The sequence below is a fragment of the Pygocentrus nattereri genome, chromosome 14 (genome assembly GCF_015220715.1).
Source record: "Pygocentrus nattereri isolate fPygNat1 chromosome 14, fPygNat1.pri, whole genome shotgun sequence".
Classification (NCBI taxonomy): domain Eukaryota; kingdom Metazoa; phylum Chordata; class Actinopteri; order Characiformes; family Serrasalmidae; genus Pygocentrus; species Pygocentrus nattereri.
This window is the reverse complement of record NC_051224.1, coordinates 4,502,006-4,517,470: the sequence shown is the minus strand read 5'-3', so window position 1 is coordinate 4,517,470 and position 15,465 is coordinate 4,502,006. Positions and strand designations below refer to the sequence as shown.

General features: G+C 39.7%; 1 protein-coding gene across 2 annotated transcripts in view; it reads right to left on the bottom strand.

Annotated features, from left to right (window-relative positions):
* Window positions 1-8,538: 8,538 nt before the first annotated feature.
* Window positions 8,539-15,465, bottom strand: part of LOC108412260 (ras-related protein Rab-37) — a 68,660-nt gene continuing 61,733 nt past the window's right edge. For both annotated transcript variants that reach the window (XM_037544789.1, XM_017684210.2), the window contains exons 7-9: window positions 13,274-13,330; window positions 13,039-13,115; window positions 8,539-11,110 (exon numbers count right to left, since the gene is read on the bottom strand). In XM_037544789.1, the coding sequence (XP_037400686.1) occupies window positions 11,002-11,110; window positions 13,039-13,115; window positions 13,274-13,330 (243 nt within the window). In that variant the 3' untranslated portion in view covers window positions 8,539-11,001. The remainder of the gene's footprint in view (window positions 11,111-13,038; window positions 13,116-13,273; window positions 13,331-15,465) is intronic.

Sequence of the window (15,465 nt, the reverse complement as noted above, 5' to 3'; positions counted from 1 at the left end):
GCTTGTGGGTGCCTGTCGGGGCAGTAACCCAAGAACCCCCTGGTGAACACCAGTGGTGAGGGAGGGAGCGCCCTCTAGCGTCTAAGGAAACCGGAAGGCATCGCAGAGCGGGAATTCTCTGGTACGGCTGCCCGTCCGCCATGTTGAAGCGGTCAAGATCCGGCTGTAAACAAACAACGTTAGCTATATGTTTACTGAAATATGGGTTCTCGTAATTAAATCGGCGATATCGTCCTTATCACTCAACTGTTTTTCACCAAATTTGTTTTGTTATCATTAGACTAATCCAGGTTGCACAGACTGCTCTCAGCTTTTGTTTCTGTTTAATAACTGTGTCCTGCTGTCCTGAGCAGCAGGAGAGTATTTAGTCTGCACCTGATGATAAAAACCCATTTCAGCGGGAGCTCCAGTAGAAACATAATCTCGCACACATCAGCAAATCCATCAATGTCCATTAACGATATCAGTAAAGCAATTTCGACACGATGAGAGCACTTTGGTTAGGCAAGATAAATCTTCATTTCTGAATTGTGTAGATCATTAACATATTCATGATGGGCTAATGTCTGGGAAATGACACACAGCAAACCATTTGCAGTTATTTTACTGTTTCTGTTGTTACTCTATGTTACTGTTACTATTTCTGTGTCCTAAATTATCCTATTGGTAAATGTCATCATTAAAAGGTTGTAAGATATTTTGGTAATTAAGTCACCTTATCAGAAGGTGAATAGTAATATTAAGCCATGTCTGTACTGAATTAACATAAATAACATATTAAACAACAGTAAAACATTTGAAATGTTACTATGCTGTGCTAATAATAAAGGGTAAGACAAATTGTTAGAACACCTTCCGTCTCCAAAACAAAAGGGATGATGACAACGGAGACGACGGACTGGTAATGGAATTCTGTCAGACGAAATGCCTCAGTAATATCAGCCTCACAGCAAAACTCAATTTCCAGGGAAGCATTCCTTTAAACCAATAAATATACGGTTGTGGTTTAAAGAGAAGCTCAGGTTCTGATGAATGATCTTCTCGTTTTTGTGCACTACACGTTCATTAGCCTACAACTGAAGTAGTTAAAGCAGTTAAAGTGGACCTTTGGCTACGGTGCTCTATATTGCTTATAGGATCCTATAACAGGTAGGAAGTAGCTCTACAAATAACTGTGTAATGATTGTTTAAACAAGCACTATTAACAAATTTAGAGAAGCCTAAATAACTTACTAGCTCTGAGTTTTGGCTGAGACTGAGAACTCCAGTGTGAGGGCCTTATCTGGACCACATCTCTTCTCGTTTTACCATATATGGACCAGAGCTGGGCCAGATCCCTTTGTTTCTGTTATGTTACCTGATGGAGACTGATGGTAAGTGGACCAGAAGCAGACTACACATTAAGTAGGTTGACTCGGAGCTTTACTGAAGCGTGTCCGGACCCCCATACAAGTCAACATCCTCCTCCCCTTCTCTAACCTCCAGGGGGTAGTAACAACTATCCTATCGGTTACTTCCTAACACACCAGTTTCCCCTCACTTTACAGTGTGTGGGCCACATCTGGACCACATCCATTAGCTCTTCTTGTTTTACAGCATATGGGGCAGAGCTGGGCCCGATCCCTTAGTTTTACTCACTTTACAGTGTGTGGGCCTGGACTGGGTTCCACCAGATTTGCATAGGTTTATATTTAGGTCTGTGTGTAAAGTCTTTACTAAGTCCTTAGATACACTAGTTAGTTTCAGACTATCCTTTTACTAAATTTGGTTGTACCACAAGTTTGTTACGTCTTGTCTTAAATAGTAGCAAGTAACTAACGTGTACAACACAACATGACAATAACACGTTCAGAACCAAGCAGTAGGTGGGCCACCTTCAGAAGTTCTCTGATGACTCAGCAATCATCAGACTCATTACAGATGAGGATGACAGAGAGTACAGAGAACTGACCCAGGACTTTGTGGACTGGTGTCTGAGGAACCAGGTAAGGGACATTGAGAGGGTGGACTCTGGACCTGGGTTTTCATCTTAACAATAGTCTGGATTGGTCAGAAAACACAAGTGCACTTTATAGGAAAGGCCAGAGCTGCTCAACCTGTTCAGAAGACTGAGGTCGTTTGGAGTGCAGGGGGGACTCCTGAGGACCTTCTCTGACACCATTGTGGCCTCATCCATCTTCTGTGGAGTGGTCTGCTGGAGCAGCAGCATCTCTACTGCGGAGAGGAAGAGACTTGACAGACTCATTAAGAGGGCCAGCTCTGTCCTGGGTAGCCCCATAGAGCACTGCAGATGGTGGGAGACAGGAGGATGTTAGCCAGACTAGCATCCATGCTGTAGAGCAGCTCCCACCCCATGCATGAGACTCTGGCAGCACTGGGCAGCTCCTTCAGTGACCGGCTGCTTTACCCCAAGTGTGTGAAGGAATGCTTTAGCAGGTCTTTCCTTCATGCTGCTGTTAGACTGTACAACCAGCACAACTCCCAGTAGAACCTCCTCCACCCCCATTAGACCTCACACACCTACAGAACATATTGTGATTTTATCACCTTTTCCTGTGTGCAGTATAATCAACACTCCATGTGCAATATATTCTTAAAATATCTCTATGGTGTAAATACTCTTCAGCTTTCTATTAATAACTGTTTATATTGTTAAATCCTCCCCATCCCATGTGTGATATAAAACCAGTACCTCATGAGCAAAACTCCATGAGAATTTCAGGCAAAATATCCTTACAATGTAAATATCTCAGCTTTTAAATTTATTTATAATTCTTTTTTTTTGGATAATTTTTGTGAAGGATAGAGTTTATATTTTATATCTTATTTTTATGTTTAGTTCTGATATATTTTGTCTATATAGCAACAAGTAACAAACAAAAAAAAACCTTGTTAAGTACTTAAAGTTAATTACTTGCTTGTTAATTCTTTTCTTGTCAATTCTTCTCTTTTTCTTGAGTATGGTGCTGTCTCTTTTGCTGCTGTAAGAGCAGAATTTCACCGTTGTGGGACTAATAAAGGATTATCTTATCTTATCTTATACCTGTTGCCATGGCAACGCAGGGCAGCTGCTCTGACTTTTTCAATGGAAAAAATATCCAGCATAGAATTGTGTACAAGTTAAATTGACCAAAAAACGAATTATTTACAGGCACAGTCTGTTTATTTTGTAATATTTCCCGGAGAATACCAAATATGCAGCTTCTTAAATGATAGGTTTCTGGCTGACCGACACAACAGCAGACCAGTTTAGCCGTTTGTGCAGCTGCTGAGTCTCGCTGAGCTTAGCTGTGTGTGTTTAGCTTTACGCTCGGAGTTTAAAGCAGGCCAATGATTAGAGGTGTAAGTACATCACAGAGTATAACATTTAGAATTTTTAGCTTAGTTAAGCAAAAAAGTGAACGCCATAAATATGGTTTACATCTGGACCACTTATTTGAGTTGTGCTCATTTTGCCGTGTGTGGGCCTCATCTGGGCCTCATCTGTGCCTCATGCATTAGTTTTACAGCATCTGGGCCAGAACAAAACCAAGGATGTGTTTAAATGAAAAGATGGATTTTGCTAACTGGGGAGTATCAGTAGGTGGGGAGGAAAGCTGGAGACAGCTGATTAATCTTACCATCACATAGCTTACTTCATAATGTAGCTCACAGAGCAGCGCTGCTGAAGGGACCCAGGACACATTCGGAGACGGTCATTATTACTGTCATACTGATAAAAACTACACACTGCAGAGTCCAACCTGATTAACACAGTCAGGTGAAACTGATCAGCTCCAAGTCTAGAGCTGTAGACAGAACTATTTTACACAGAGCTCCATAGTGCTGAGCATAATACACTCTTGATGTGCTTGTGTGCCTGTATTGTAATAGATGATAAGTTTGTAGTATTAAACTCCTTTTATTTCTTCAGCTAATTTAAACTGAGTGAGTGGTAGGTCTGGGCGATCACATGATAGTAATAATAGAGACCGAACAGCTTTCTGAGCTCTTTTTTGAGGTATTTTTTGGTGTGCAGAGAGCTGAGCTTGTGAACAGTTGCTGCTTCAGTTCATGGTTTCTCTGGACGGGGTTGGAGAAGTTTAGCTGTTCAATACAGAACAGAGCAGCAGCACAGACAGCACAGTTAGCCAGTGAGCTCTGGAGAGAGAGTTTGAGCTAAATATCTCATTATTGTAAAAAAAAGAAAAGAAAAAAAAAAGCCACATATCCTCTTCAGCATCTTTTAAAGGTTCAAAACACTGCTCATGCTTAAGTTTAAAATGAAATGTACAAAATGTCTATTATAATAAAATTATATAAGTCAATTTTAATAAAACTCCAATATTTTGTAGTAGACTTTGAACTGAGAACAGGACACTCTCAGAAAAAAACATAGGAAACTGTCACTGGGGCACTCTTGTCACTGCGGTGGTACCCTTGAGGGTTCATCTCAGTACCTTTAGTCATATATATATATATATATATATATATATATATATATAGTCATATATATATATATATATGCCTTTAGCATAGCCACCTGCTATCCAGGCCTGGATGTCCCCTAGCCACATCCGTCGGTCAGCTCTCAGCAGCGGAGTCTCGCGGCCTGTCGCCTCAGCCAAGCCAGAAAAGACATTGAAAGTCACTGATACTTACAGCGTGAATAACGGTGATGTTTACTGAGCTGATGCTCAGAGCACGAGTGAACAAGACGCTCGTATGAGTCAAAGAACTTGAGAAATTTGGACAACATTAAAATAACATTAAGCTCCGTTTTTGGGCCAGAAAGCCTGCTGTGTGCTGATGTGTAAACACCGCAGGTTTATTGTATATTGATTTACATAAGAAAGATACACAATAAACTACCTTGTAAATGTTTTGCTTTTCATTTTGTTTAAGGGGTTCTGCAGTGTTGAAAGTGAAAGTATGCAAAACAAAGCATTACGATCATAATAAATTCATGTAATGTCATGGTGGAACCAGTTAAAAGCCTCTGTATGAACTACACAGGTCACCACCATAGGTGGGTTTAGAACATAGTACATTTTATTTAAAATAAAATGTATGAAAAATGTCCAGGGTGTATCCTGCCTTCCGCCCGAAGGATAGGCTCCAGCACCCCGGAGAAGCGGCTAGGAAAATGGATGGATGGATGGATGGATGAAAAATGACATTCCTAACACACTCGATCAGGGCTTCAAGGAACACGTCAGATTTAGCATCAAGAATTTCGCTCAAGAATATATCATCGGCCATGTTTTACAATTAATGCAGAAAAGTTGTGAAAACGTGTTTATTAATGTGTAGAAGTACTATTTGGCTCAAGGCAGACGGTCTGTGGAATGGCCAACGGCATAAGTCCTTAAAGACTGGAGACAGTGATCCATCACAAAGATGAAGCCTTTTTCATTCATTCATATACTGTTTTTATTTAATGTAGTTTTCATTCTGAAATGGACATGGATTAAGAAGAAACAGTACTTCCATTTGGCATGTACTGCAGTGAATGAATGAGGCACCTTCAGGGCCCCTCTTGGCCAGGGACCAAAGTAGGTACTCTGCCATAACTGTGGGCCATATATAAGCCAGATCAGGACCACAGCCATTAACCTTACATTTTTACAGTATATGGGCCAGAGCTGGGCCAGAATCCTTAGTTTTACTCACTTTACAGGGTGTGGGCCACATCTGGACCACAACTATTAGCTGTTCTCATTTTACAGTATATGGTCCCTAAGATCGCTTAGTTTTACTCACTTTGCAGGGTGTGGGCCAAATCTGGACCACATGGGCTTAATGCACCCTGATCCTCTATGTTTCACTAAAAATGTGGCCTGATTTCCCTTTGTTTGACAGAAATACGATAAAAACCAAACATGGACATTTTTAGATGTGGAAGTGCACCCAGATACATCACAATATATGCTTTTTGCCTTCAATCAAAGAGATTCAGTTCATCTGGTAACAAAATCGTTCTTAATCTTGTATCGACATGCTCTATTTAACCTTTTAAACACTCATAAAAATACCTTAAAGAGAGGTTCACCTAAATTTACATTTGAGCCCTCTTACATACTTATTGGTTTCTTAGGCACTACTGTATATTTATAAATTTTGGCACAAGAAGATGACACAGTATATGAAATGCCAACAAAAACAAAATGTAGTTAGCAAATTATGTTCCAAAATAAATTCAAAACAATATAAAAACAATATTTTATGTTTTACCTGATGAACTTTGTTTATTATAATTATACACTCAACTCAAATATCTCTGCAACGTGTTCCAACAAGTTGCTATTACTGCCATACTGATATGTAAACAAATGCAGATAACTTGACATACAAACAGCCTAAAACAGTTCCCTGGCCTCATGTGTGACTTAGGCTGAGGTCAGGCCAGTTTATTCTCAGAGGAGCAGACATTAGACTGTAAGTGAGTATATGGAGGGAGAAAGAGAGTGTAAAGCTTGTCTCTTGGGGTTAGCCATTATCTATTAGCCTAGCAAGGAGACTAGTTGGCTTTCTGTGTGTACTGTCTATGGCGCTCCTCGTTTAACCAGCTGCTTCAGGTGATGCCATGGTCTTGGCCTATAAGCTGAGACACTCTTTACATATGCCCATCTTTGTATTGTTAGGGCTAGAAAGCAATATTTATTTTAGATTTACTTCAGTTTTTAAATATGATTTTTAGTAAAAGTGAAGGGACATCCAGAACAATACACTATAGTTAATCTACCAAAAAAGGATTACATAAGCATCCAAAAGTTTTCTTAAATGCATAAATATGCTCCATTGTGACACATACAGAAAGCATCAGTAATAATAATTATATCAATTTGTGCCCATACCACCCACTACTAGAGCATGTGTTACATCATCTCTCCTTTTAACAGCAGTTATTAATTGTTTGGGGACTGAAGACACGAACTGATCCCGTTTTGAAAGCAGATACTTTTTTCCAATCCTCTCTTATACAAGTCTTCAGCTGTGCAACTGCATGTTTTCATATCTGTAATATAAGACACACCTTTCCCAAGGGAAACACTTCTGTTTCTGAAACACTGCAGGCAGGCCGGTCTAGCACCTGCACTCTGATGAGCCATGCTGTTGTAACATGCACAATGTGGCTTCATGTTGTTGACAGCATCTAAAAGGCAGTATTTGTTGCTCCAAAATGTGTTCAGCATTAATGGTTCTTTCATAAATGTGCGAGCTACAAATACCCCCCCCTATACCGTGACAGACTCCTGGCTTTTGAACTTTACACTGGTAACAATTTGGATGGTCCTTCTCTATGGCTTGGAGAATATAGTGTCCATTATTTCCATGAATAATCTGAAAGGCAGACTCATCAGACCACAATACACGTTTCCACTGAGCATCAGTCCGTTTCAGATGAGCTTGAGCCCAGAGAGGTTGGCAGCGTTTCTGGAAGCTGTTGGCATATGACTTCCACTCTGCATAGTACAGTCTTAACTTGCATTCATGAACGCAGCAATAAAAAGTTTTTATTGACAACAATTTTTTCCCAAGCTCATGTAGTGACATCCCTCACAGAAGCATGCTGGGTATTTTTATGCAATGCCTTCTGAGGGACTGAAGGTCATGGACCTTCAGTTGTGGGTTTCAGCCTTTCCCCATTAAATGGAGAGATTTCTCCAGATTCCCTGAATCTTTTAACAATATTGTGAAATGTGGGGGGTGAAATACCTTAACTTCTTGCAATGATCACTGAGGAAAATTTCTTATTTGGGATACCAATTCATAATCATAAGGTGCTGATTCTGAGACAGCATGTCAAAATTGTGAAATACTTAAAAATTTGAGAAGTAATTATGAGATACTCAGCTACTCAGTCATAATTATGAGATGTTAAATCATAATTGAGACGGATTCTCATTATGAGAATCTATGGCCTAATCCCATTTTACCCCTTGCCCCTACCACTTCACCCTTACCCCTCTTTTTTTGTGTTCATGCGTAAGGGCTAAGGGTGTCCTAAAATTTCTTGAGAGAGAAGGGTAGGGCACAGTGTATTTTTTCAGTTACAATTACAATAACCATTGTATTATTAATGTTTAATATTGTTTCAATGTATTATGGTCCTTTTCTTCAAAATAAGCATAGAAAATGCTAGCAGTACGCTGATGTCTCGGTAGCTAGCTAGCTAAATTTGCCGTTCCATCTTAAAGGATGGCAGAAAGAGGCTTCCATAGAATCTGCACAATCAGTTCAGGGTGCTGTATCGCTTGTGACCACACTGCAGCATTGTATCTCAATGGAAATTAGAGGCAATGGACAATATTATGTGTTCTCAATGGAGCCTTTTCACTGCCAACAACAATGCACCTCAAGCTGCTAAACACTGAGTGAAGCAGCCAGCTACAGTTCCCTGAACAAGCCCGGCTTGGACACAATTTACATCGAAACCAGAAAATGGAGCTCGAAAAGAGAATGAAGCATTGTACAACGGGAATATACTGACCTTTGCAAGGAAAAATAGGCCTAAAAATTACGTTCCTATGAATGTCGACAATTACTGCGGACAAATCAGCGTGCACAAATACACCTGATCATACTTTATTGTGCAAACCAGTCACAGCTGGAGAAAACCATGGGAAAAAAAAATCGTAAATCAACATGTATTAATATATCACGTTTTGTGCATTCAGAAAATGGCCAAAACACATCTAAGTCCTTTAGGAAGGGATACCTGCAGTGGAATGTAGTACAGAGTACAGCCCCATATTATAAATTGTATTGTTCATTTTTCCCTTATAACAGTTGTTGTGGTTTATGTGCTCAAGTTGTCATTTTTACAAGACATTATTCCAACCTGTCCTTATCCCTTCAACATTTTTTATATTGTGCCTTTAAGACTATGTACATGACCTCTGTTCTGATTGGCTGTCCTGTATTGTGCCTCATTCAAAAAAGCAGTCTGGGCTCAAATGTACATAAACTTAAGTTGAGACTGAAATTACAGGCACATCAGAAAAAAATAAACGTAAGCATCTCCTTTAAGACATCTGGATTCATTGGACAGCTATGGAATGTTACAGTTGCTTCTCGACAGCCAGGAACAGCACCACGTTTCAAGTCCCGCCATGTTCTGCAGCAATAGTTGCTACAGAGTGTCTGCAGTAACAACACACTTTATCACTTCACCATGAATGGGCAGTCATATGTAACACACAAGTTAATAATCTTTGCACATAGCTGTCCTATTGATCATATTTAGGCGATTTGTCAGTGAATGGAGGAAGGAGCTGCTGTCTCAGTTATATTTTACGGAATATTTTGTAATGTGATTTTAAAAAAATTATTATTTGCTTTGTGCATTTTCTAACTTTGTCTCAACTTCTAACTGGTTATGTACGGAATTCGTATCGACTGTCCTGTGTCACTCAGTGTAGTGATACTTATACATATGCTAATTATTTGGTGATGAAAGGTGGTCAAAGTTCATCTGCTATAAAAGACAGGCACTGTGTATGAGAACACAAGAAGGAACACATTGCAGCAGTACTCCTCTACATTACAAAATAGAGGTTTATACAGAATGTATACAGTTACAAAGTTGGCACTTTGTGATATCTGTAACAGAAAGTTATCAGCGTGACATCAAAAGCTAACAAGTAACAACGGAATAAGACCATTAGCAATAATCTAGGAACAGACTCTCGTTTCCACAATGCGATTCAATAGCAAAAAGCTGATAGTAGTCAGAAAAGACCTGACGGACCTGATTTACAAACCAGACGGAGATGTGAACTGTGCGCTACAGTCATGACCATAAAACGACAAACAGCCTACTGGAGATCCAAACAGCCACCTCGGCTTTCAATTTTGACTGCACAGTTCAAAAAAAAAAAAAAGTGAAAATTCATGGGTTCACTTATAAAGTACACTCGTATGGGTTCACTCATATAAAGGTACAGAACAAAATGTTTCTGCCTCTGGCCCACAACAGCACTAAACACAAAAATAAGTCATCAACAGGTCACTCGAAAAACATGGCTTTCTATGTACAAAATCAGCTGCACGAAAAAGCATGGCTTACATTTTGAGAAGTCAATTCAGGTTAAATTCGGGAACGGTGTCTGGACCTTACGCACTAGTGTACACTAAAGTGATCGTTTGACCAAAAGAATCATTTCCACAGGTTTTTTTCCTCTTAAAGACAACAGTATGACGCTGCTAATAAGCTTTTATTACATTAGCTTCATAGCTTCTGTGCAAAACTTAAGAAGCAAACTTCAGACAATAAGCATGTCTTGACTGACTGTCTATACAGACACAGTGTGCACAACCCTGGTCAAATTACAGGTGTTTCTAAGAGAATATTATATGGCCTGTTTCTGCAAATTCTAGTGCCCAGTTTCTATTCATATGCTGAGCTTAACAAATCGGAAAAAGTAAAATCTAAAATGTTCCATAACACCGCACAGGACACTCTTTAATCGAATAAATTCAGCAAATAAACAGTAACTGAGACATAAAATCTGCAGAAGTGTGAAGACGAGTTTGTTTTCACCTAGAAAAGCAACAGAAGCATGTCATTTGACCAGGAGCACCTGTATCTGGCGTAAGCGGGAAACTGTCGATTTGGTTTTTCAGTGAACCATCACTTTAACGGTCAGATGGTGGTAGTTAAGACGGCGACTACGAAAGGGTGCACAACTGAACTAATAATTACCAGTAAATATTACAAAAGATTGTGGCTCCTTCAGTGCTTGTAGAAATCTGTGTCAAGTTTGAGTTGTTCGCTGTTTTAAGCCGTTTCTAGCTCCTCTCTCTCCCAGCACATCCACCACAGCCAGAGAACAACGAGGGAGAATTTGCGGAGGTACACACCTGATGATAAAGGGCAGATGGGTTTAATGCTAGACAGAAACATCCAGCTAATAAGCATTTTACTCGCTTTCTTTATCTGACATTGCTGTTATCAGTCCACCGCTCCTGTTTCTAACATCCTTCCTTTCTCGCTCTCTGAAGTGTAGGCGTGAGTGGTCACATAAGTCCACCACAGCAGCTGGACTTCTGCTTCTGGGACTCGATGTAGTCATGAATCTGGAACTTGGGCTCATGAGGCTGACTGGCCGCTCTCTGCGTCAGCTCTCTGCGTGTGTGGAGAAAAACAGAGAGATGCTTGAAACCTTCGAAACTGACGAACATTGCAGATGATTTCTTGGTTTGATTTCATTTAATTATTAAATGAGAATTAAAGGAACAGTAGACATTTACTGGAAATCTGAATTTTCATCATATATTTACAAAATTAACTTACATCAAGTAAATGACATAAAATTACTAAAAACCTCATTAGATCAATAACAAGCCATCACATGCATTCCTTATACACTCAAAAAATAAACTGTAACTTTGAGGGTACACGCAGTGTCGCTGGGACGGCACTCTTAAGGGTACGTCTGCAGTACCTTTACTTATGGTACATATTCTGTTTCAGTTATTGTTTTAGGTTATGTTGACTCCATGCACCCCATCTTGATTCCCGGCATTTTGTCTCATTTTTCTATGTAACATTAACACAAGTTGTAATAAGAAAAGTTACAAATATGCTCCTTTCCACAGGGGAATTCCACCAATATTTCAGAATTTCTGCATAAATTTAAGTTGTAAAATAAAGTGAAACACTAAATTCTAGGAAAACTTAGGAACCAGAGGTTGCAATGTCTACAATGCAAATATAGCCATTTTAATTACTTTTTTAATTACTGTTTTATACTGTGGCCAAGACAAAAATGTTTGGTGTTTTTTACAAAGTAATCTGAGCACATCAGCTGCCCTTTACATTGCGTGAAATTTTTATTATAAATGGACCAATAGAAATGTTCCAAAACCACTTGGAATAAAATCTCACACTCTGTGTGAGAATAATCAATCTACACTCTGTGTGTACGTCTTTGCCATTAACAGGTTGTAAAAAAATAAATATCCCAGTGGTCATCGGGCGGAAGGCAGGATACACCCCGGACAGGTCACCAGTCCATCGCAGGGCAGACAGACAGACACAGACAGTCACTCACACCCAGGGGCAATTTAGCACGTCCAATTGGCCTGACTGCATGTCTTTGGACTGTGGGAGGAAACCGGAGAACCCGGAGGAACCCCACGCAGACACGGGGAGAACATGCAAACTCCACACAGAGGGAACCCCGGTCACCCGGCCGGGGAATTGAACCCAGGCCCCCCTCGCTGTGAGGCGACAGCGCTACCCACCGCACCACCATGCCACCCGTGGGAGATTTTAGAGGCATTAAATGCTTCAGTCGTCTGTTTCCTATCAGCAAAACTGCTAACAATTCTGAATAAGTTTCTCTAGAACAGAGCATTTTACATCAAACCACTTTGAATGACATCTCAGTTATTTAATTATCCAAATAATGAAACAGATAAAATTTTGGTTTAAAATGGTTTTTTACAACATTCATAGTGGAGAGGTACGAGCGGGGTGTTGTGAGAAGCGGTTCTCAAAGAAAACTTCATTTGTCAGATTTACCTCAATTTTATCATTAACAACACGACACAGACTGACGTGCAGGTTCACTGGTGGTTCTGCACAGTAAAGAAAATGGCTACATTTGTGTTTTAAAACATCCCGTTCCCTGGCTCCCATCACCACCAGTGTGAAGAAATTAGAGTCGGTAAGTTTAAATGACTTTGTTTACATATCAGTGTGAATTACACAGAATTTTTAAAAATTGGTGGATTTCCCATTTAAGCACAATGCATCTTCCAGAGTGCATGTACACTGTTTGTACCTTGGGGAACTAAAATTTACCGGGACAGTACCTTTTTTTCTGACTGTGTTTTAATATTTTTCCCAAGCAGGCATTTAATATGGCATGACAATGTGCGCTGAAGGCTGCTGCATAGAAATGATTTTATTTTCCACACTTTTTAAGCTCACAAAGGGTCATTATTTGATTTTCTGGTCATGTTATGGGACTGGTTGTGAATCAGCAATAAATACAAGCAAGCCATGCACAGAAATGAACTTCTCATAGCCTTAATAAAGCAGCCTACCTTGCTATAGCATGGAATGCAAGCTCCACATTAAGACCAGTCTTGGCACTCGTCTCCATGAAAGGAACTCCATATTCCTTTTATTTAAAAGAAAAGAAAAGCAAGGACAGTTTAAGCCATATCTAGCCACACGGTGCAGTGCAACAGTTTAACGCTGCTTCTTAATGGGAAATATTAAAACATTGTTCATGTTTTTGGACATTCTTTAGAGAGGTGGGGGGGGGGGGTGCCCTACCTTAGCCAGCTTCTGTCCCTCCTCATGCTTGATCACTCGCTCAGCCGCCATATCTGACTGTAGGAATGCAGACAACCGATGATGAGAATCATTCAGATTTTACAGCTGACACAGTGCATTAAACAGGACACGGCAACGCCAGTCAAGCATTCTGCAAAAGGCTGGAGGCTGCCGACTCCATATCAAGTTATGATGGAATAACTGTATCATCTTGTGTCTTTCCATTATGACTGGCAGCCAGAATCTTAGACAAGATGATGTAATCCAAGTTTCAGGGTTGTGTATTAATCCTGGCTCCTACAAAATTGATAATTATGCAGTTTGTCATTTGTTTTCGGAGATGTCATTCAATAAAAAACAAGTCCGATTGTAACCGAACGTTGCTCTCCACTCCACTCTGAGACAGAAGATGCTAGATCAGTGGTGCATCAGATCCAGTGGACAATGAGACCTGGAAAGCGAGGCTATTACACCTACTGCACCCACTGCAGCATAAAACTGTCCAGCATTATAAATGGGAAAAAGCACAGTGTTGTCTGGATGTCATGTCTTGCTGGAACAAAGCCTCAAAACCTTAAGGGCCACAGTCGACAAACTTTTTAAACTCATCCCAAGGCCATCCCAAACTCATCCCAAGGCCATCCCAAACTCATCCCAAGGCCAGAGCGTACCTTGGGTGAAAAAGCTAAAATAAAAAAATACAAAAAATACAAACATATTCAGACCTTAGATATAGATTATTATGTTACCATCCATTTAAACTCAAGGCACTAATTGAGATAGTAGTAAACTAAATATATACAACATTATCATCAATGATGATATTGGGTACTTTCTATTGGGAGGTGGCTGTCTCAAACCCTAAGTTGTAAAAGTAATATTTACATTTTTTAAAATGAAAAAAGAGAGCCTTTTTATTTATTTTAAAATTAGTAGATTTATGTTTATCACTAGCTAAATTTGTAATAAAAAAAGGCTTTACTCAAAAAATGCTGACTCATGTTTCCGTCACCACTGAAACACAAAGAGTCTATAGGTGGAACCTTATTTTAGCCACACCTCTGCATTTTAGAGCAGGAAGTGATACTGCATCCCTGTCCTTCATGGCCAAATGGCGAACAGTTAGACCTTGTTGTTTTGAAGTAAATATGTATGAAAAAAAAAAGTGTAACGTTAAAATTGTCACTACTAAAACACACATTTTCTGCAAATAAGTCAACTTTTAATGAAAAATATTGATTTATGGGTGTACAACTGTTCAAAGCTGTGTTAGCTAGTCAAGCACTTTGTAGTGTTTTTGAGTTTCTGTAATGTTATGATTGTTTTAGTAATAAGAAAATGGAATAATCAGTCATTTGTTTTACCACAACAAACATATTGAAGGTGCAGTGTCACTGAAGGCAAAAGGATTTTAGTCTAAACTCACATCTTTTGGGTAAGACGTCCCCCGAGACAAGGGGCACCTGGCCCTCTTTCCCCCACCAAGAAATATTGTATAATTTTCACCATAAAAAACACAAAGCTTTACATGCTAACTGTGGTGATTTATCTAGAATTAGGCAACTTTATAGCTGTTTTATTGGAGATGAGTTTGTATGTGAGTTTTACTACTTAGCAGATGTTATATTCACGTCTGTTCTGTCAGGTCTAATAACGATTTACACTTACAAACTGAACGTTTAATGTTAACGCCTGATTTAAATCATTATTATTGTTGCTACACTGATCAGGCATAACATGATGACCACCTCCTTGTTTCTACACTCATTGTCCACTTTATCAGCTCCACTGACCGTATAGCTGCACTCTGTAGTTCTACAGTTACAGACTGTAGTCCATCTGTTTCTCTCATACTCTGTTACCCTGTTCTTCAGTGGTCAGGACCCCCATGGACCCTCACAGAGCAGGTACTATATAGGTGGTGGGTCATTCTCAGCACTGCAGTAACACTGACGTGGTGATTGTGGGTTAGAGTGTATTGTGGTGGCCTGAGTGGATCAGACACAGCAGTGCTGCTGGAGCTCTGACAAAACTAACAGCTCCCCAGTTTACCCAATGGACCCCAACAGTTTTTGGATATAATGGAAATAATGGCAACATACGTGATGCAAAACCTAAACAATGCTTATATGGAATTACATAAATAAGCAAAAACTGGGCCTGACACCTTGCGTTTCTGCATGAACGTACCA